The sequence below is a fragment of the Camelina sativa genome, chromosome 9 (assembly GCF_030686135.1).
Source record: "Camelina sativa cultivar CO46 ecotype springtype chromosome 9, ASM3068613v1".
Taxonomy (NCBI): Eukaryota; Viridiplantae; Streptophyta; class Magnoliopsida; order Brassicales; family Brassicaceae; genus Camelina; species Camelina sativa.
In genome coordinates, this window is record NC_141888.1 from 3,550,854 (window position 1) to 3,572,973 (window position 22,120).

The following is a 22,120-nucleotide window of genomic DNA, read 5'->3' on the forward strand; positions in this document are numbered from 1 at the left end:
AATATCATCTTCTTGGTTTCATGGATCTGTCATCGATTTAGGGTATTGAAATCTTTGAAAATATTTGAATTAGGTTAGGATTTAGTCTCATCTGGCAAAGTTTTGATTAACATAGGATTTGTTTGAGTCAATTTTGAGTCTCGTGTGTTGTTTGAGTCAATTTTGAGTCGCGTGTGTTGTTACAGTCAAACCTTGTGAGTCAATTTCGATTCTGTTTGAGTGAATTTACAGTAATGATTTATCGCTTTTGCTTGAGTCTCGTGTGTTGTTACAGTATTTCGCTTATGTTTGAGTGAATTTACAGTAATGATTAATCCATTTTGCTTGTTTCTTTTATGAGGCTTCTAGGTGAGATTAAACATTGGAAATTAAATCGAGGAGAAGGATCATCAAATCTGCATCATCAAACGATAGGAATCTCAAGGTTAGTGTATATTGACAGTGTTGTGATTGTCGGTTGATTTGGTTTATTTCTTGCTTGTTTGATTTCGGTTATTTTTTGCTTGCGAGATTAGGTTTATTTTGTGCTTGTTTGATTAGGTTTGATTAAAACTTGGATGATTTGATTGGGGTTGTGTTTTAGGTAGTAGTTTAAATTTTAAAACTTGCGAGACTGAGTTATATATGAAAGCATTAAAACTAGTGGTTTAGGTAGTATGTTTAGTTTTTGTTCTTGCGAGACTGAGTTATATTTGTTGTACTTGAGTGTTCTTGCTAGACTAACAACTTGCGAGACTGAGAACATTGTTAAAACTTTAAAACTTTGAAATTTTTTTTAAAAACACTCAATGACCTATATTTACTTCTGATTTGACTGAAGTAGGTAATGGTTATTGAGAATTTAAAGGCCCTAACAACAAAATACTTTTGATTTAATGATCCTCTTACCTTCAGAATATTACACCCATTGTTTTAAGCTTCTTACATCCATCGTCTTTAAGCTTCTTCCTTCTTTAAGCTTCTTCCTTCTTTAAGCTTCTTCCTTCCTTAAGCTTCTTCCATCCCGTTTAAGCTTCTTCATTCTTTAAGCTTTCCTTCTTTATGCTTCTTTCTTCTTTAAGGTTCTTCCTTAGTTAACTTTCTTCCTTCTTTAAGTCTGATTATCCTATGGCATCAAACAACACTCCTAGCAGTCAGTCTCAATCATACTTTAGCCTTCTTAACTTCCCATATGACAGCTTTGCTCCCAATATAAACACTGATTCGTCTCAAATCCCTGCTTTTAGTTCACAAACTAGTTCACAGCCGCCTATACCTCCTAGTCAATCAGAAGTGACTCCAGAACAGCGTAGGGAGAAACGCTTATGGACCGCACAAGATGACTTGGTGCTGATAAGCGCTTGGTTAAACACATCGAAGGATGTTGTTGTTGGGAATGGCCAGAAGGCAGTGTCCTTTTGGAACCGTATAGGAAAATACTACGAAACAAGTAGTCATGTACGTGGTGGTGCTGAGTCTAGGCTTGCTGACCATTGTAGACAAAGATGGCAAAAAGTCAGTTAGGAAGTAAGCCAATTCTGTGGAGCTTTTGCAGAGGCAGAGCGTGAGAAAGCAAGTGGCATGAGCGATGTTGACGTTTTACAAAATGCTCACCAAATATATTTGAAGTTGTACAAGAAGAAGTTTGCTTTGGAGTATGCTTGGAGTGTGCTACGCTTTGAGCAGAAATGGGCTAACCTCGAGACGATGAACCCCACTCCCAAAACAACCAGTTCGAGCAAAAGGAAAGCTGATGAAGCTGCTGGATCTACAGGTTCTGTCGTTGGTGAGCACGAGAGCAGGCCTCCGGGCATAAAGGCATCAAAAAAAGTTAAGAGCAAAGGCAAAGAGAAGGCTACACCATCTGCTGAGTTTAGTAACATGTGGGAGATAAAACAGAAAGACCTAGAGGGCATGAAACAACTCCAAAAGATGTCCATTCTTGACACTCTAATTGCCAAGAATGAAACCCTAGATGATGATGAAAAAGCCCTAAAGAAGAAGTTAATGGCGGAACTTTTTTAACTTAGAAGAATTAGCTAATGTCCGCTGGAGTGTATGCTTGTTTGTTTTAACTATGTTAGTCCAATGTTTTTATGTTTTAATCCTATGTTTTTATGTTTTAATCATATATTTTTATGTTTTAATCCTCTGTTTTTATGTTTTAATCATATGTTTTTATGTTTTAATCCTCTGTTTTTATGTTTTAATCCTATGTTTTTATGTTTTAATCCTATGTTTATTTGTTTTTAATGAATACGCATATGTTTGTGTAACCCTTGGCTTAATCCTCTGTTTATTATGTTTTTTATGAATACGCATATGTTTGTTTAACCCTTGGCTTAATCCTCTGTTTATTATGTTTTTTATGAATACGCATATGTTTTTTATTTCAGGTAGACGAAGATATGTTCTCTGATTATGACTATGGCATAAACAGCCCACTAGACTATAGTGATGATTCAAAATCAGAGGCTGAGACCTGTTACTATGAACCTACACCATCAGTTGGACGACCTAGTCTTACGAACCGTGAGGTATTGGTTCCACTACCTGCTCATGTGACACAACCAGCCGAGGTTGGACGACCTAGTCTTACGAACCAGCCGAACGACCAAGTCAACCAGCGTAACGACCAAGTGATCATTGAGCTCAAGGACCAAGTGATTCAGCTCAACGACCAAATGATCCAGCTCAAGCTTTTGGTGATCCAGCTCAAGGACCAAGTCATGCACCTGAAGGACCACGTGATGCAGCTCAAGTAAAGTTTGGGATGTTGTTTCGTTGAGTTTGGGATGTTGTTTGTTGAGTTTGGGATGTTGTTTCGTTGAGTTTGGGATGTTGTTGTCTTATTTGTTTGGTGTTTCGAACGTACTTTGAAAGACAAAAGTCACATGTATTTGTTTGCTTTGTTTGGACAGAGTCACAAGAATTTTTTGAGTTTGTCCGTTTAAGTCACATGTAAGTTACATGTATTTGTTTGCTGAGTTTGAGTCACATGTATTTGTTTGTATTTGTTTGCTTTGTCACAAAGTCACAGAGTCACTTGGTCCTTGTTCGTCACATGCATAATTTACAAACATCTCACTCTTGTCCGAAGTCCTTGTCCTCGTTACATGCATAATTTACAAACATCTCACTCTTGTTCTATATATATGCGAAGAGATCAAGATCAAATCATACAAACAAGTTACATATATTTTCTCTTCTCTCTTTTTTTAAAGCTCTCTCTTTTGTTCATCTTATTCAAAATCAATCCATTTTATTTCTCTCACCAAAAACACTTTCTTTCTCAACCCTTTCATGGCATCTTCTTCTAACAATTTTCACTATCATTATGATCCCAATAATGATAGTTTAAACCAATACTTTCAAGAGCAATTTAGCAATCAATTTCAAGCTGTTGAAGAGGAAAGTCCTGTCGAAAGGAAACCACGTACATATATCGATAGAAAACGCAAAGAAGGCCATGACCGTTTGTGAAACGATTATTTTTCTGATAATCCAACATACAATGCTCACCAATTCCGCCGACGGTTTCGAATGAACAAACCGTTGTTCTTGCGTATTCTGAATCGTCTCAGTGAAGAAGTTCCATATTTTAAGCCAAAAAGGGATGCAACCTTCCGGAATGGTCTTTCACCGCTACAAAAATGTACTGCAGCAATTCGACTATTAGCATATGGGGCTGCAACGGACTCGGTTGACGAATATATACGTCTTGCTGAATGTACTGCCCGTCAATGTTTGGAACATTTCGTCGTCGGAATAGTTGACTTGTTTGGCACTGAATACCTACGCCGACCCACACCAGAGGATCTTGAAAGGCTACTCTTTTATGGAGAAAAGCGGGATTTTCCCGGGATGGTTGGAAACATCGACTGTATGCACTGGAAGTGGAAAAATTGCCCAACCGCTTGGAAAGGAATGTATTCACGAGGCACCGGTAAGCCAACAATTGTTTTGGAGGCAGTAGCTTCACAAGATCTCTGGATATGACACGCATTTTTTGGAGCTCCAGGTACTTGTAATGATTTAAATGTTCTTGATCAATCACCAGTATTTAATGACATTATTTACGGTCGAGCTCCCGAAGTTACGTACTATGTCAACAGAAATGAGTATAATTTGGCTTACTATCTGACGGATGGTATTTACCCCGAGTGGGCAACATTTGTTAAATCCATCCCATATCCACAACACCCAAAGCATCGATTGTTTGCAGAACGTCAAGAAGGTGCACGAAAAGATGTTGAGCATGCATTTGGAGTCCTGCAATCTAGATTCGCCATGGTTAAGAATCCAGCTCTTTTATGGTCAAAGGGTAAAATTGCATATATTATGAGAGCATGTCTAATACCCCATAGTATGATTGTCGAAGATGAACGAGATTCATACACACTCTATGACGAACAAGAATTCCAACAAGATGATGGAACTGGAACTACTCCGGATCTAACATTTTCGGTAAATATGTCTTCAAATCTTGAGGGATTAGGTGATGGCCATACAATGATCCGTGATAGACAAGCACATCACAATTTAAAGGAGGATTTGATTGAGCATATATGGAATAAATTTGGACCTTAAACTATGTATTAATTAAATAAAATGTTTGTCTTGTTCAATTAATTAAGTAATATGTTTGTTTGTTTTTTTTTTCAAAATTTTATTTACAATGTTTTGTTGTTTCATTAATATTTGGTATTGTATTATGAATTTTATTATATGTTTTATAAGTTTGAAATTTAAATGTTCTTTTATAATATTTATATTTTAAAAGTTTATAAGTTTTAAAAAATGTTTAAGAAATATTATATAATTGTAATAAGTTTTATTGTAATATTATATACTAAATTTATTAGATTTTATAATTGTAATATGTTTAAGAATATTTTATTATTAAATCTAATGATCTTAATCATGTTCTCTGTATAACTAACTTTTTAGCAAAAATTCTTAACAACTGATTTTAGATTATTTTTCTAATATATTTAACCGAAGAACACTAAAAAGTGTTATCCCTTTAAAGATGCTCTTAGATAATACTAGATACAGAAGAAGGAAATAAAAAGCCAAGAAATAAGGACAGGAACATTTAACTCTCGTCGCCAGAGAGGGTTGAGTTTGATAAATTTGTTCAAAGAAACCAAACTCATCGTGACTTTTACTATTGTATCCGTACGGCTCATTGTAACTTGCAAGAACCATTAATTAAACTTTCATCATTGTTTTCAATTCCAAGAACATGTCATTGAAATTTTCAAAATGGCAAATACACGTTTCTTTGAAATATTGATTCACAAGTTAATTTGCTGGTAGGGTAATATATTGTAAAAAAAAAGTAATACTAGTAAGAATTGTTTTTAACTATGAAATTATCTGTTCACTAAACAAAGAAGTGAGACATAAATCACAATATTTGAGTATGTAATACTAAGAGAGTTTTCGAAAATTAATTTAAAATTCCGTAAAAGATCACAATAAAATAAAAAATCCTTGCCAAAGGTATAATTCAAACACGATTCGACATCTTTTTGTATACAAACAAATTCGATATTTATTGTCGCTAAAGTCTTTTTACATACTACATCGATACATGTTGCAGCGTAAAAGTATAAAACAACAAAATAATTTTACTTTTGGCTTAGTAGTAAATAGTGAGAAAAGTACATTAGCCGTCACCTATGAACAACTAATAATGACTTGTGGAGTTATGAGACAGAGCCTATGAAAGCAACAAAAGAAAAAAAATATATATATAGCTATAAATGATCGTAAAAAGCTTACTGCAAATTACATAAATAAATATTAAAAAAAAAAGTAAAAAGTAAAAGAAGATTTTTCAGTCTATACTTAAAAACTCCTAACTGTCTCATCTTTAATTCACCCCTCAGTATCTACTTTTAAAACTCATAAATATAAAGAAAAAAAAAAAAGAGCCATTAAATTATCTTATAAGAAGTCAGAAAATTCCAGGCAGTACAAGGCTTTGTTTGGTTTGGTTTGTATTGTCTGTTTGAAACCAATGACACAGCCTGCGACACCAAAGTTACCTATCTTTGGATATGATGCTTAAATGCTTTGCATGCTTATTTAAAGCACTTAACGTTTCTCTGCGCTCACACAACCAAATGTTAATTTCTAATTGCTTATTCGTGTGATCATGAGAGTGTAAAACATTATTCTCATTAATCTTCAAATCAATGTACAAATGGTCCAATATATATACATGATTATAATGTGTGGACTTAAAGCTAAAGAAAACTTGAAAATATAACAAACTATCTCACTATATGTTAATACAGTCTGATAGATAAATGTAACATTGTAACGTCAATCGAAAAGTCTTGGTTCTCGTTTTATTTTATCACACTATACTGTATGTATTATCAAGTGATTCGTGACTCGGGAGTTTTTGACTTGTCAAAAATAATACTAAAACTATTACCCAAATTTGTTAGTTATAAAAGGAAATTACATTATAACAATACAAACATATACAAAAAATTTAGATCTGTCTAGATTAAGACAGATGGAGAAGAAATCAGACTTGTTACATCCAAGAAGGATTTGATTTTCTTCTCTTAATTAAGCAAACACCGACATCAAAATCTATCAACCAACACATCGACACTATTAACCATCATACAAAAAGTTAACAAACTAACCAAAATAAAATAAAATTATATCAATAATAATAATATAAGACAAGAACAAGAGAAAGCACCAAAAGCAGCAAATCCCATATGAACCCATTTGACAACACATGTCTAGTAACCATCACACCCGTTGATGAACTTGACTCATCCTCCTTCTCCTTAAGGTTGCTCCACGTTTGTTTAATTACCAAACCACCCTCTCTCTTCTCCATCATGCAAGGCTTCAATCCAACACATCGCTGATGAGATTCTGACACGACACGCTGACAAAGATTTGGATTCTTTGAAGCCTTAAATCTTGTCCCCATCTTCTCATAGAAGTTTCTTGAGAAACCAAGCTCTCCCGTTAGATTGTTTCCGTTAATGTACAGAGCACCGAGACAAGGCAGAGTCTCGAGCTCTTTTGATGGGACTGTACCGGTCAAGTTGTTGTCGTTCAGACCAAGAAACCTCAATCTTTTCAAACTTGCTAAACCAGAAGGAATCTCACCTCTTAAACCCATCTTTGACAGATCCAAAATGACTAAACTGCCCATATCCTCCCACTTTATTCCCATCATGTCATCGTCATCACTACCCATTGGGTTCCCTGATAGAACAAGATCACTTAAAGATCGAATCTTTACAACGTTTTCGAACAACCCTCCAGAGATTCTATTGTTCCTCAGATCCAAAAGTGTCAGATTCTTCAAAAACCCGATTTCTTGAGGCAACTTCCCTTCTAATTGGTTGTTGCTTAAATCAAGCTTAAGCAATGAAACCATCTCTCCAATAGACAAAGGCAACGTCCCCGAGAATAAGTTTCGACTCAAATCCAAGATCAGTAGATCTTTAAACCCATTGAAACAATCCGGTATCGTTCCATTGAACAAGTTTCCCGCAAGAACCAGCCGTTGTAACCTCGTTAGATTGCAGAGACTCGCCGGTAAATTCCCGTTAAATCCGTTTTCAAGAACCACCAAAGACTTCAGCTTCGTGAGACTACCAATTGTTTCAGGAAGTTCACCATTCAAACCAGGATTGGCTCTGAACTCGAGAGACTCTAAGCTACTTCCAAAGTTTATCCAATCCTCTTTAGCTATTGTTATCGGCGACGTGAAACAGTTGAAGAACGTGAGAGATTTCAAGTGCTTGAGCTTGAATAACTGTGGCTTTATCTTCAAACTTGTGTCGCAAGGAAGCGAGTTTTCGTGAACAAGACCTAAGGTTAGATCCGTGACATACCACAAGTCACCATAGAGATCACAAGAAACACCCTGAAATTCCAAAAAAAATCAAAAACAAAAAAGGTTCGAATTATTGAAAGAATAAAAATAAAGGAATTTTGTGGGTTGTGGGCCAATCATTGTATATATATAATTGAATCCAAAATACATTTAAAGAAACAAAAATAGGATCTTATATGTAAATAGCATACACTTTGATGCGTTGAAGCTTAAAATTTTCACTTACTGATTATGGAAATTTCAAAGTGGAACAAACACTTTGAAGAAAAAAAAAGAATTATTCAGACAGCTACAGAACAAAAATCTTTCTCAAAATCTTTTAAACAAATTCAAGAAATCTCAAGAAACTATATGAGTTTATGAATAATTCAAACCTGAATAGGAGTCCAACCACAAGGGTCAGGATAAAGATCAGAGCCATTCCAAGAATCACCAACGAATCCTTGAATAGCTGAGTAAAGAGCTTCTCGTTCTGTTTTCTCCATGGGAGCTCCATCATCAGTAACCTCGGGAGATGATTCTCCAGTGACGACGCACCAGGGGAAAGTTAGAAAAAGGAACAAAACAGAGTGAATCCAAGACATTGTGGAGGAAGTGAGACAAAACAAAGGTTTGTGGAATTTTTTTGGGTTTGAAGTTATCTGTGGGTTTCTTTATCAATTGGTGTTACTATTATTTATTGAAGAGAGAGCGAGAGGTCGTTGGGAGTCAATGGGGTTTCTCATTATTATTAATATTATAGCTCATTAAACGTTACATTAAAAAAAATGAAAAATGAAAAAATGAAATCGAGGGACTGTAACGAGAAAGACATTTGGTTATATGTTGTTGTCTCTGTCACATAAAAGTAAATGTGGCATTTGTTCCCATATCTCATACACGTATTTACTTCATCTACTTTTTATTTTTGTGTGTGTGTGTTGTGTTTTGAAGTTGTGTATGTGAAAAAGAAGAGAGCTAATGTGGAAAATAGGATGGAGGAAGCACAAGGATCGAGGAAGTTATTGTTTAATGTCTATTGATTATTGACAATGATTTTTTATTTTCTTATTTTCTTTTCTTATAGCTCTTCTGAGATGTGCCTTTGACATTTACAGTATTTGTAGTTAACTATTGGGTTTGTTTATTAAATAATGGGATAAAGGTGCTTTATTATTTTTTGTAGCAATCTACTACTACTACTAATAGATATATTAAAACGAATTTACCGTTGTACTGTGCGTGTGTGACTTGATACGTCAATGTTGACTTTGTGTGTTCACTATCTTCTTTGGCCAAATAAAAACTAGTACTGTATTTGTCTACATATCCGAATAGATTTTTTTCAGATTATTTACTTGACACTTATTTTATTAGTGGAGAATTATTATTTTTTACGTGTTAGGGCATCATTAATGGAGGAATTTTTTTATGCTTTTAGATTATATATATAGTGAAAATAATCTAAGATCAGTAGTTAAGATCATATGTTAAAAAAAATGGGAGAACTAATTTTGGTATTTTTAGAATATAAATATTGTGAAAATATTGAAGTTACATAAAAAAAACATGGAAGCAAAGTGCCTATGAACCAAATAACTCCAATAACAGCAAGCAAAGCTCATGCTCTCTTCTTTACATCCTTCCCTTCTGCACCATCAACAAATTGCGAGTTAGTTACAAGAATAGTGAGTGAAGGGCTCATCCCAAAACCCACGTATAACAGATTAACAAATGATGATCACTCACTGCTTATCTCCTTAATGATCCTACAGAACTCTCTACCACATCAACAATGGAACGGACTCATGGGAAACACATCATTGTTGAATCAGACACCATAATCCTAGAAGCTTCGTTCTTCAGCTCCTCGATTTTGGTATCAGTCTCTTGTTTCAGCCTCTTCACATTCGCACCAGAGTCACCACTTGTCTGTTTTCACAATCATTATACTTTTAGAGAAAAGCAAACTAGTTTTTGTAGATTTGCCTAAAGAAGACATTCTTTTTTTTAATTCTTTTACCTCCTCGAGTTTCCTCTGGAAATCGTGTTCTGTTTTAGCTTTGTATTCGGCAATCTCTTTTTCAGCCTCTTCCTTGGCTTGCTTCAGTCTTGCCATTTTTGCTGCAACCAAGAAACACACACGTGATGAATATCATTTTCAAAAACATAAATATAATCAAGCATTATGCTCCTCAATTCTAAATGTGACAAAGTACAAGTGAACACTTAAACAAGCAGCCCGATCAAGCAAACAGTTTGGTACGTTGTAGATTTTCAGATTATTACCGGTTCTTGCAACATTGACAATGTGTTGAGCTTCTTGCTCAGCAGCAAGCAACTGCTGGATACCACCTTGACCAACTGCTCAGTAGCTGATCACTACGATCATATGAATTATGAGACTACAGTCCTTGTTAAATCTAGCAATCCACAAATGACAACCAAAACAAGACTCAGAATCAAATTAGATCTAAGAGCCCAAAAAGAATAGTGAGGATTCGAATTTAGTTGATCTAAACGAACAAACCCAACTCTAAAGTGAGTAACAACAATCCTAACACGTAAAGTCCCAATCTGAGTAAAAGCAACAGAATAAGCTGCATTCACATCGATTTCAGTGTATTTCACCATCATAGTCAAAGCCAAAGCCATCAAACAATAAACCACAGTGATCATAGACATCGAGCCAACCAAACCAATAAACCACAGCTTTTAGAATGAGTAAACCCCACAACGACGATAAACACAATAACACAAACAGTGACAATGGAAGTAATAAAATTCAACCAAGAAGTCCTCTTTGTTCCATTCATGGCAATACCATTAGCAACTAAAAGCACAACAACAACAACCGGATCAAGAAGATCAAACCCTTTAGCAAAGGAATCGACTTTAATCCGAAAATAATCAGAATCATTCTTGACCAAACTAGCTAGATACGAAGAACATGAACTCCCTAATCCAGCAGCACCAACAATAGCCTCAAGCAATATATTCCCAGCAGCAATAAAGGCTATAAAATCCCCTAATTCAACCCTAAGATAAGAGAAAGAGCCTCCAGCGACAGGAATCTCAACTCCAAACTCAGCATAACAGAGAACTGAGAGCAAAGCAGAGACACTAGAGATAGCGTAAGAGAGAACAACGGACTCATCACCTAGATGCGATATCGAACAGAAGGAGAAATCGCCGGAATACTAACCTCAGCCGGCGAAAATGGTGACAACGAAGCTTTCGCCGTTTTGGAGAGAACGAAGAGAACCTAGAAACGATTTCGATCAGAAGAGAAATGAAAATTTTTTTTTCTTTGCAAAATATCTCGGCCAATCACGTGAAGCCACGTCGAACGAGAACTGGACTTAAATCAGTTCTCATTCAAGACCAAAAAAATTAATCTAAGCCCACTATTCCCTATTTTTATTATTTTTTTGGCCTTAGAACACCAAGGGTGTTTTGTCGTTAATGATGACCTTAAACTTTGGAAATGTTAGTTTTATTGCCAGCATTAACGTGCTTTTTTCCCAAGATTTCAAATCGACTCATTTCACATTTTTACTGTATTTTGTAGCCAGATTGTGTAAGATTTGGTTGCAACACATGTTGAAACATAAACAATTTGATAGGTTTTGTTCTTTGGCTCTGTAGAACATGCATTTGTTTGTTAATTACGGGAATATCTATGCATTCATCACACCTATTCGCAACGGCTCAACATACATATCCTCTACCCATTTAAATAACACGATCATATCTTCTTGCTTCGGCCAGAAGTCATTTGGTACAATACTAAAAGTCTTCTCATGATGAAACAGCCAGATATTGAGCTTTGTTTTGCTGATTCGACACTAGAGTTTTAGACTCCTAGTATTTCACTAGGGAGCATGACAAAATTTGAAGAGAATGTTGCAACAATTAAATGATACAACATAGTATTTATGTTCATATGTTAACACCAACATCACATTATTTTTTATATGTCTAATAATATACACTAATGGTAAAAATGTCAAATATTAATTTATGTACTTTAATAAAATTATAAAAACGATGATATATTATTAACTTTCAAAAAAATGTGCTCGACAGACTAAAAGAGAATTTAAAATTAAGTTAATTATCTTAAAATGTCAATTATAAAATATATAACCGAGTGTGACGAGTTTCTTAGCTACTTCAAATAATAGTAATAGTAAAAAGCTACAAAATAAAAAAGAGTTTACGTGCAAGCCAAAGCATATCAAACAGTCCTCATTAGATGAGATTAAAACATCTAAAATAATAAAACAAGAATAATAGAAAAGAAATACATAAAATATATAAAATCTCTTTTAAAGGTATTTAAAATTTATAAACAAAATAAATTGTTTATATTTTATTTGCATATAACTAAAGAAGAAAAATAGAAAACATTTCATATGAAAACAAAATATGAAATACATTCAAGTTATTACTTGATATGTCATACCAAAACTTACTATAAGATAAGGGATAAATGTAAAACAATATAAAATAGAAAAACAGAACTTGATCGACAAACATTTAAAGATGAGAGAACAAACTTTATTGTTTAAAAGTCATGAAAAAACATAAATAATTGCATCCTTAATTCAAACCTAGTGCAAACGATAACTCTTATCTTATCCAATCCTTTATGTAATCCTTGTTGAGAGTTTATGTTTTTGTTTCGACAACAATGCTAATTGCCAAGTGCCACAAAAATAATATCAAATTTTTAGCAAAATAATACTCTTTATGAGTGTTTGGAATCTGAAAATTAAGCAAATCCAAAAAACTTGGTTTGTTGGTTTATTTGGGGGACACAATTAAACCCTTAATTGATTATGTAATTCAGTTTTGGTTTAAACCAAATTGGAAACAATAAAATTGGAGAAACTTTCAAATTCATAATTTTCAAAATGGCAAAAATGTGTCAGAGTAAGTTACCCAAAAATCTAATCATTCGCTTGAAACTCCGAACTTATTATGACAAATGAAGAACTTATTGTGAGAAATACGAGAAAAAAACAATCAATAATCATAAGACTTTGTTTTTAACTTTGGTGCATGTGCAACTTTATTATGACAAATGAAGAAGATTTTGTGAATTTTGTTGATTGTCCGGGAAAATTTTCTTATTGTTAACAAGCATGTTTAACTTGTGTGGTTAAACTTATATCTAGTAAAAAACCATTTCATGATAAATTTAGAATATGAGTTTATAAGTAATTAGTTTGAGATAACTGTAATGAATCTGAGGAAGATACCAGTGCCCATTTCTCCATAGTTGATGAGGGATTCCATTTCAAGTGATAGTTATAAACGAGACTAAACCGGATAATAAGCACAAACCAAAACCCTCGGAATCATTGGGATGATAATGATTTAATCGAGACTAAACCAGGAGATTAGAAGTAGCACAAACCGGAACCCTCGGAATCATTTAGATGTATCACACACACAGTAGCGTTAGCATCTCTTCCCTTCCCCATCTACTCTCTCGCTGCTTCTTCTTCTTCGATCATTGAAGCATCCACTCCCCAGAAAAACCCTAATTCTCTTAGTCAAGAAATGAGCTCTTTCTCCGTCAAAAAGTCCCCAAATTCATCCTTCCTCTTCCCAAAAACCACACCTTTACTACTTATACGACATCGTCTCACTCTCCCATTACTCGTTCCTCCTCCTAACAAACCGCCAAGATTCCGCATCGTCGCTTCTCACTCCGGTACTACTTCATGGGTCTCTCAAGCTTCTAAAGACAAATATGGTGGTTGGTCTCTCATTGAAGATGAAGCAGCTCCTTCTCCTCATTCTAAAACTAAAAAAAGTTAGTATCTTTCTTCTAATTGAGTGGGAAAAATCATATAAATTTATGAACTTTTGTGTGTTTGTAATTTGATTTTGAATCTTTTGGTTTGGGGTTTCAGAGTGGAGGAATGTTGTAATCACTGGTGTTGGATCTTCACTTGCTGTTGTATTAGCTACTATTGCTTACTTCTCAATCTCCAGAAAAGGTTCAACTCTTTTGTTTTTCTTTCCCTTGATGATGACTTGAATTTTATAGGATTGTTTAATTTGAGACTCTGGGTTTTGTGTTTCTTTTTGACAGGTTTTAGGTTTAGCATTAGTAATCCATTGCATTATCAAAGTGTTGATTTTGATCAGAGTGAGAATGAAGAGAGTGAAACTCTGTTCAATGATGAGAGTAATTCTGCTTATGAGGCTAACTCTGAAAGCGTTGATTATGTTTCAGATACTGTTGACACTAGTAAGTTCTAATTATGGTCAATATTGAGACATATTTCACAAATTGCTATAACAAGTCTTAATTCGAGTTCACTCACCTGTGTTTACTTTAGCATCTGCCGGAAAAACTCACCGTGTCATCACTCCGGTTGCTGTTGATGCCGCTCAACAAGAAGCAATATCAGTTTTAAAGAAACTAAAGGTTTATTTCTAGAAACTTGCTCTCACACAACAATATGAATTTAAGCATGAGCCTTATTGTCCAGCTCTGATCATGAGCATGTCACTTGTAATTAAGTTGTTCAGATAATTGAGGATGATGTAGTGGCAGACGAGTTATGTACTAGGCGAGAGTATGCTAGATGGCTAGTTCGTTCAAATTTGTTATTAGAGAGGTAATGATACTTTTAGCACATTTTTTTCTCCCGAATGATAAGTCTCTTAGTGTTTGTGGTGGACTGACACAATGTGTTTCTCTTGCCTTTAGAAATCCAATGCACAGGATTGTGCCAGCAGTAGCTTTAGCTGGCTCTTCAATTCCTGCATTTGATGATATCAATACTGCAGACCCTGACTTCGAGTACATTCAAGGTAAATCCATAAGAGACATTTCTACTTTGATTTAGTAGTTTATTAGAACTTCTGTAATTGATCTATTATTTTTGATTTTTCTTTCAGCCTTGGCAGAGGCAGGCATTACTTCCAGCAAGCTCAGCAGTGAGGATTCTCGAAATGACTTGGGAAAGATTAATTTTAATCCTGAAAGGTAGAAAGGAGATTAGCTATCTTCATCTGCTATGTATTTGTCTCGTTGTTCACTGATATATATATATATGGTGGCTGCAGTTTTGTTTCCCGACTCGATTTGGTAAACTGGAAAGCTCAATTGGAGTGTGGTTTCCATCCAGAAATTATGGAAGAGGTGTGATTAAGTTTTTACTGACATTTTAGGCATAAAAGTGATGCTTATCATATGCTTTTTTATCTTCTTAAAAGCCTGACTTGTTTACAGTCCAGATATCAAGGACAAAGGTAGATTATATAGACACGAAGAATCTCAATCCCGATATGGCCCTCGGATTTTTCTTGGACTTCTTGATGGGTGACCAGAGTACCATCAGAAATGTTTTTGGTATTCTTCTACCTCTCTTTGTTCTGACCTTCTCCTTCTTCGTTCGATCGTTGATGTGCGTATGCGTTACAACAGAATGAAGATTTCAAAATTTCACAGGTAGGATTAAGCGGTTTCAGCCAAATAGACCTGTTACAAAAGCACAAGCGGCTGTAGCATTAACAAGCGGTAAGATGGTGAAAGCTATCTCAGCAGAGGTATCAAGGTTAGAAGCAGAGTCACTCTCACAGAAAGCTGAAATGGAAAGAATCAAAATCGAGTTGCTAGAAAAAGGGGAAATAACGCAATTTTGGGATGAGAAGCTTCAGGTAGAGAGATCCCGAAGAGTTGAGATGGAAGAGCTGAATCTCTCCAGAGTTAGTGAATTAGAAGATGAAAAAAGGGATCAGCAGAAGTGGTTTGCCGAGCGTTTGAAAGAGAAGTCAGCTATAGAATGTCAGAAACAGTTGCTTCAAAGCTTGAGTGAAGATATTGATGAGATGTCTCAGAGGCTAATATCGGATAAATCTGTTTACCTGACTGAGCACAGCAAGTTACAAGAGATGTTAAGTGACTTACAATCCAAACTTGAATCGCTTGTCGACAAAAGATCTGTCCTTGAAGCTGAAATCGAAGCTCTTCGGATTCTAAGGTAATGATGGTTATTATCATTGTAGCAAAGTTTTGATCTTTGGAAAAGTTTTAACCAATTAGGTGTTAATGAAATGCAGATCTTGGGTAGAGGATGAAGCTAAGGTAAGCCAAGCGAGAGCTAAGGTTCTCGAAGAAGCAGGACGGAGATGGAAATGGAATGACCATGCTTGAATCTTCTTTCAGATTGTACAAAATTTGTTTGGTGATTGTTGGTTTATGAGTGTTTGGAATGTGAAATTAAGCAAATCCATAAAACTTTTGTTAGTTTATTTGGGGTAGACAATTAAACCCTTAATTGGAAGGTTATATTCTATGTAATTCAAATCTTGGTTTTAAACCAAATTGGAAACAATAAAATTGGGGAAACTTTCATAATTTTCAAAATGTCAAAAAGGAGTGAGAATAGTAACCAAGAATCTAATCATTCGCATCGAACCTATTCTAGCACTTTAGCAATGAAATTTCAAATTTTGAAGAGCGATTCCCAAAAACCGTTAAATCAAACGAAATCTTCAACCATTTGTCAAAGTCAAGAGCTCTTTCAACTACCACCAGGAATCGATTGAATCAGCAAGAATCGATCTAATCTTGGCTAATTTGAAGTCTGGTATGCTTCTACTCCCTTTTCGCGAACTGGGTTTGCTTAAAAATCGAAACTTTTGCTTCTTCTTTCTGTAGACATATAACTTTTTTAGGGTTTCGTTGTTAACAGTTGCAGAGTAACAGTCAAACCGAAACTGGGTCATATATAGAAAAGAAAGTTTCTCAGAACTCTTTTATTTACGCAACTCTAAAGTTTTATCTTTGATTAATTCCACATTTTTCCAAGACAAGAAACAGTTAGAGCTGTTCTTGTCTTTTTGCTTTGCAAGTGTGTGTGTGTGTTCTGACTTCTGAGAGATTTATCCTCTGTGAGCTGTTCCCACCACAAAATTCCTCTGCCATACAATAAAACAGTGAATTTGATAAAATTCGTTTTCGTGTGTATCCACTTGTCCTGATCCTTACCTGGCAATGTCTGAATCAAACCCATATTCTCTTCATTTTCAGTGTGCAGATTGGTAAAAAAAAAAAGGAATCAGAATCTAGTGAAGGGTTTTAATATGAGTTTTCACACCATCTCATGTAAGAATCTTTTTTACAAGAACTTGTTCTCTTTTGTTATCTCTTCTTGTTCATTCACACACTTGTTTTCTTAGATAAGGCTAAAAAGGCAAACATGTGAATGAAATCTATGGTTGAGCAAAAGGAGTTTTTGATTAGATAATGAAAAGTCCATTCTTGTTTGGCTGATTTCAATTTTCTCTTCCATTTTAACTAAAAGAAATTGACATTTAAGAAATAAATTTCAATCTTCTGTTTTCTTGTAATTGGTTAATTGCTACGTAGCGTGGCAACAACCTTTACTTGGTCGCTGGTACTGGTCCCCAAACATCACAACAGAATCTAAACCCTTATGAATCAATCACCTATACCAGTTGGAGATCACTAATCTTTACATTGAGTAGTTTGGTCTTGATTGATGAATCAATGAATTTATAATCTTAACCATCTTCTGTGTTTAGTTCACCGTCTAGTTTGGTAAATGCTTTGACAAAAAGAGACATAATTTCAGAAATTATTGTTTTATTTACGGTTGCTTCTTTGGTCATGGCTTAAGACCCCATCTAATACCATACATGTCTATTTCCTCATCTGCCTTGAGCCAAAAACAGACCACTATTATTGTGGTTGTTTTCAATTTATTTAATGCTGAAATTTTTTGGCTTTTGATGCAAGAGACTTGAGAGGTCCATAAAGCTGATAAGATCGAATTTGTGATGATAAGTGTCTTTTCTTTTTTCTTTTTCCTTGGGTGGACATAGTTCCTTAAAAGTTTTGTCAGTACCTGGGAGTGTCTCTTACAGGAACAAGTGTGTTTATCCATTTGTCATAAGGTTCATGAACAGGATTTTGGACTAGAGATTTTTTTCTTGGAGGAACGATGGGTTGAGTTAGTGTATCAGTAGTGAAAATTTAAAGGAGCTTTCCGGGTTCTGTAGATGAAACGGGGAAGGGAATTTATTCCCATTTCAAGATTTTAATATATGTTTGTCCGGATAGGGTTTGTTGTTGCTGCTTCCGTTGCAGCAGTTGTTGTTAAGCGGCACAACGTTAAACCCACCAAACCGAGCAAACAATCAGGTAGTGTTTTTTTTTATCTTTTACTCTCCATTTTATTGCATATCACTCCATATATAGAATCTGACCATTCATGTTTTCTGCATTTTTGCTCTAAGAAAATGGCAAAGGAGGCGATAAAGAAGAGGCTGTGTATCCTGACAACAGTCTCAACGATAAGAATGTAAGTATACTTTTGAACAGTTTAGTTTGATCATGTGCTTGATCTAAATGTTGTGACAAATCGGGTAATATGCTCAGGTGGAGAAAGAGGAGGAAGAAGAAGAAGAGGTGAAACTGATCAACAGTGTAATCAATCAGACTCGTGGAAGTTTCTCGGACTATTTGGATGATGATATTTTACCCGAGTTTGAAGATCTTTTATCCGGTGAAATTGAGTATCCATTGCCTGATGATGATAACAACTTGGAGAAAGCAGAGAAAGAGAGGAAATATGAAGTCGAGATGGCTTATAACGATGGTGAGCTCGAAAGGTTGAAACAGTTAGTTAAGGAGCTAGAAGAAAGAGAAGTGAAACTGGAAGGAGAATTGCTTGAATATTATGGACTCAAAGAGCAAGAATCAGATATCGTTGAGTTACAAAGACAGCTCAAGATCAAGACTGTGGAGATTGATATGTTAAACATCACTATTAATTCTCTACAAGCTGAGAGGAAAAAGCTTCAAGAAGAGCTCTCTCAAAACGGTATTGTGAGGAAGGAGCTTGAGGTGGCGAGAAACAAGATCAAGGAGTTGCAGAGGCAAATCCAGCTCGATGCTAACCAGACGAAAGGACAGTTGCTGTTGCTTAAGCAGCATGTGTCGAGTCTCCAGATGAAAGAAGAAGACGCGATGAATAAAGATACTGAGGTGGAGAGGAAGCTAAAAGCTGTACAGGATTTGGAAGTGGAAGTTATGGAACTTAAGAGAAAGAACAGAGAGCTTCAACATGAGAAGAGAGAGTTATCCATTAAACTCGATTCAGCGGAAGCAAGAATTGCAGCTCTTTCAAACATGACTGAGGTAAGTGTAATGATTCCTCTCCATATCAAAGTTTCTTTCTTTCTTAGAGTAACATTTTCTATCTTTACTCGTAGAGTGACAAAGTGGCAAAAGTTAGAGAAGAGGTTAATAACTTGAAGCATAACAATGAGGACTTGTTAAAGCAAGTGGAAGGGCTTCAGATGAATAGGTTTAGTGAAGTTGAGGAGTTGGTTTATCTCCGTTGGGTCAATGCATGTTTACGGTATGAGTTAAGAAACTACCAGACACCAGCTGGTAAAATCTCAGCTCGTGACTTAAGCAAGAACCTAAGTCCCAAGTCACAAGCAAAAGCAAAACGGTTAATGCTAGAGTATGCTGGATCAGAGCGTGGCCAAGGAGATACTGATTTAGAGAGCAACTATTCTCAACCTTCATCTCCCGGAAGCGATGATTTCGATAATGCTTCAATGGATAGTTCCACGAGTAGGTTTAGTAGTTTTAGCAAGAAACCGGGATTGATACAGAAACTCAAAAAATGGGGCAAAAGCAAGGATGATTCTAGCGTTCAGTCATCACCTTCAAGATCATTCTATGGAGGATCACCGGGAAGACTTAGCTCGAGCATGAATAAACAGAGAGGTCCTTTAGAATCTTTGATGATTAGAAACGCAGGTGAATCAGTAGCCATAACAACATTTGGTCAAGTGGATCAAGAAACCGCTCCTGGTACCCCTGAAACACCGAATCTTCCAAGAATCAGAACACAACAACAAGCTACTTCTCCTGGTGAGGCTTTGAATAGTGTTGCATCATCGTTCCAAGTGATGTCTAAATCAGTTGACAATGTTTTGGATGAGAAGTATCCCGCGTACAAAGATAGGCATAAGTTGGCGGTTGAAAGGGAGAAGCACATTAAGCATAAAGCAGATCAAGCGAGAGCAGAGAGATTTGGTGGTAATGTTGCTTTGCCTCCTAAACTTGCTCAACTAAAGGAGAAAAAAGTTGTGGTTCCCTCAGTGATGATCACAGGTGATCAGTCTAATGATCAGTCTAACGAAGGCAAAGCCAGTGAAAACGCTCAAGCCGTAGCCAAAATGAAGCTTGTAGACATTGAGAAACGACCTCCTAGAGTACCTCGCCCGCCACCAAGATCAACTGGAGATGGTAAAAGTAGCAATTTACCTTCTGCAAGACCTCCTTTACCAGGTGGTGGTCCACCGCCACCTCCTCCACCACCAGGTGGCGGGCCGCCGCCACCACCACCGCCTCCTGGAGCACTTGGAAGAGGAGCAGGAGGAGGTAGCAAAGTTCATCGAGCTCCTGAGCTTGTTGAGTTTTATCAATCGTTGATGAAACGTGAATCGAAGAAAGAAGGTGCACCTTCTTTGGTCTCTTCAGGAACTGGTAATTCATCAGCAGCTAGGAACAATATGATCGGGGAAATCGAGAATCGATCAACGTTCCTCTTAGCAGTAAGTTCACACTTTCAATAGAATGTTTAATGCAATTGTATTTCAAACAATGAAACAATTGTTTAAACTTGATTACAGGTAAAAGCGGATGTGGAGACACAAGGGGACTTTGTTCAGTCGTTAGCAACTGAAGTACGAGCTGCGTCTTTCACCAGTATAGAAGATCTCTTGGCGTTCGTTAGCTGGCTAGATGAAGAGCTCTCCTTCTTGGTCAGCAACTCCTCTGTTCAATATTACTTTCTAACCGTTACTTCGGTTCTTTTTACTCACTGATCGTTTGCTCTCTTTTTTGAGTAGGTTGATGAAAGGGCAGTTCTTAAACACTTTGATTGGCCAGAAGGTAAAGCTGATGCGTTACGAGAAGCAGCTTTTGAATATCAAGATCTCATGAAATTGGAGAAGCAAGTTACTTCCTTTGTCGATGATCCTAATCTCCCTTGTGAACCTGCTTTGAAGAAGATGTACAAGTTGCTAGAGAAGTAAGTAAAACTGTCAAGATAAAAACAGAACATCACACACTAAATCTTTCTTTACTAAATGTCTGCTTTTTTCACAGGGTTGAACAAAGTGTATACGCGCTTTTACGTACAAGAGACATGGCGGTTTCACGATATAAAGAATTTGGAATTCCAGTTGATTGGTTATCTGATACTGGCGTCGTTGGGAAGGTAATAAACATTTGTTATTTCTTTCCTTTCGATTGCAAAATCCTTGTAAAACAATCTTGAAAATGCTCTGTTTTGTTTTTGTTTATGTTTCATCACACAACACAGATCAAGCTTTCGTCAGTTCAGCTGGCGAAGAAGTACATGAAACGAGTAGCTTATGAGCTTGATTCAGTGAGTGGTTCGGATAAAGATCCAAACAGAGAGTTCTTGCTTCTCCAAGGTGTTCGTTTCGCTTTTAGAGTCCATCAGGTATAATAAACAAAACTAAACTCAGATCAGAACACAAAGTAACCAAATTAAAATGACCAGTGTTTGATGTATTATATTAACTGAAAATGTTTATTATGCAGTTTGCTGGAGGGTTTGATGCAGAAAGCATGAAAGCATTTGAAGAGCTTAGAAGCAGAGCCAAAACTGAGAGTGGAGGAGACAACAACAATAATAATAATAATAACAATGAGGAAGAATCTGTAAACTGAGTTTTATTACTTTCTTTTTCTTCCATGTCTCTTTTGTATCATTGTATCACACATACTTGATTTATAGTACAGTGATTTTTATAGATTATTGTAAAAAAAATACATTTTTTATTGTTTAGGTTTTGGAATTTTTTTTTAATTTTGGTTATTTCTTTACTATATCTTTAGATAATAATAAATTCGCAATAAATTTGTAATCTCCCAAACTACTGAAAAAAAAAGATAAAATAATTGTGGTTTGTCTTAAAAGTCACATGTTTCATATCATGTGCAGCCATGCAAAGTATCGCCCGAATCTTCTTCACTCTTTAATGTTTTTATCATTTTCAATTTATCAATATTTTTGGCAAAACTTTTATTTTTCCAGGTATGAATAAAAAGTACAAAACAAAAACTACTAATGGTTTACTAGATTTACAGCAAATAAAAACAAGGACAAGTTCCATTTTTTTTTCTTTTGTAATTTTATGCAATCGTATAAAGAAATAATAATCATGTTT

General features: G+C 35.6%; 5 protein-coding genes across 7 annotated transcripts; 3 read left to right on the plus strand and 2 right to left on the minus strand.

Annotated features, from left to right (window-relative positions):
- The first annotated feature begins 3,522 nt into the window (after positions 1-3,522).
- Positions 3,523-4,949, plus strand: LOC147937676 (uncharacterized). The gene is made up of 3 exons (XM_087465212.1): positions 3,523-3,925; positions 4,205-4,303; positions 4,930-4,949. Exons 1-3 carry the CDS (start codon positions 3,523-3,525, stop codon positions 4,947-4,949), a joined length of 522 nt encoding a protein of 173 aa, XP_087321338.1.
- Positions 4,950-6,435: 1,486 nt separating this feature from the next.
- On the minus strand, positions 6,436-8,596 carry LOC104710333 (Leucine-rich repeat (LRR) family protein). Its single transcript, XM_010426915.3, has 2 exons — positions 8,242-8,596; positions 6,436-7,897 (listed from the first exon to the last, which is right to left on the minus strand). Exons 1-2 carry the CDS (start codon positions 8,449-8,451, stop codon positions 6,671-6,673), a joined length of 1,437 nt encoding a protein of 478 aa, XP_010425217.1. The 5' UTR covers positions 8,452-8,596; the 3' UTR covers positions 6,436-6,670.
- A 750-nt stretch (positions 8,597-9,346) lies between these two features.
- On the minus strand, positions 9,347-13,338 carry LOC147937677 (cationic amino acid transporter 5-like). The gene is made up of 7 exons (XM_087465213.1): positions 13,272-13,338; positions 10,609-11,006; positions 10,377-10,446; positions 10,136-10,210; positions 9,870-9,970; positions 9,596-9,778; positions 9,347-9,496 (listed from the first exon to the last, which is right to left on the minus strand). The coding sequence occupies exons 1-6, from the start codon at positions 13,336-13,338 to the stop codon at positions 9,653-9,655; spliced, it is 837 nt and encodes a 278-aa protein (XP_087321339.1). The 3' UTR covers positions 9,347-9,496; positions 9,596-9,652.
- Positions 13,244-16,232, plus strand: LOC104710334 (SLH domain protein). 3 transcript variants are annotated; one of them, XM_010426916.3, is made up of 11 exons: positions 13,244-13,673; positions 13,774-13,860; positions 13,956-14,114; positions 14,206-14,294; positions 14,399-14,487; positions 14,580-14,683; positions 14,771-14,858; positions 14,939-15,014; positions 15,110-15,224; positions 15,324-15,855; positions 15,935-16,232. In XM_010426916.3, exons 1-11 carry the CDS (start codon positions 13,418-13,420, stop codon positions 16,026-16,028), a joined length of 1,689 nt encoding a protein of 562 aa, XP_010425218.1. In that variant the 5' UTR covers positions 13,244-13,417; the 3' UTR covers positions 16,029-16,232. The 3 variants fall into 3 exon arrangements, 2 of the variants coding, with proteins under 2 accessions (XP_010425218.1, XP_087323815.1); XR_015567249.1 differs by having other exon boundaries at positions 13,264-13,673; positions 15,105-15,224; XM_087467689.1 differs by having other exon boundaries at positions 13,298-13,673; positions 14,391-14,487.
- Positions 16,233-16,244: 12 nt separating this feature from the next.
- Positions 16,245-21,759, plus strand: LOC104710335 (protein CHUP1, chloroplastic). Its single transcript, XM_010426917.3, has 10 exons — positions 16,245-16,464; positions 16,908-18,041; positions 18,137-18,201; positions 18,279-19,040; positions 19,115-20,473; positions 20,552-20,683; positions 20,771-20,952; positions 21,030-21,141; positions 21,247-21,390; positions 21,492-21,759. The coding sequence occupies exons 2-10, from the start codon at positions 17,945-17,947 to the stop codon at positions 21,618-21,620; spliced, it is 2,982 nt and encodes a 993-aa protein (XP_010425219.1). The 5' UTR covers positions 16,245-16,464; positions 16,908-17,944; the 3' UTR covers positions 21,621-21,759.
- The last annotated feature ends 361 nt before the right edge of the window (positions 21,760-22,120 follow it).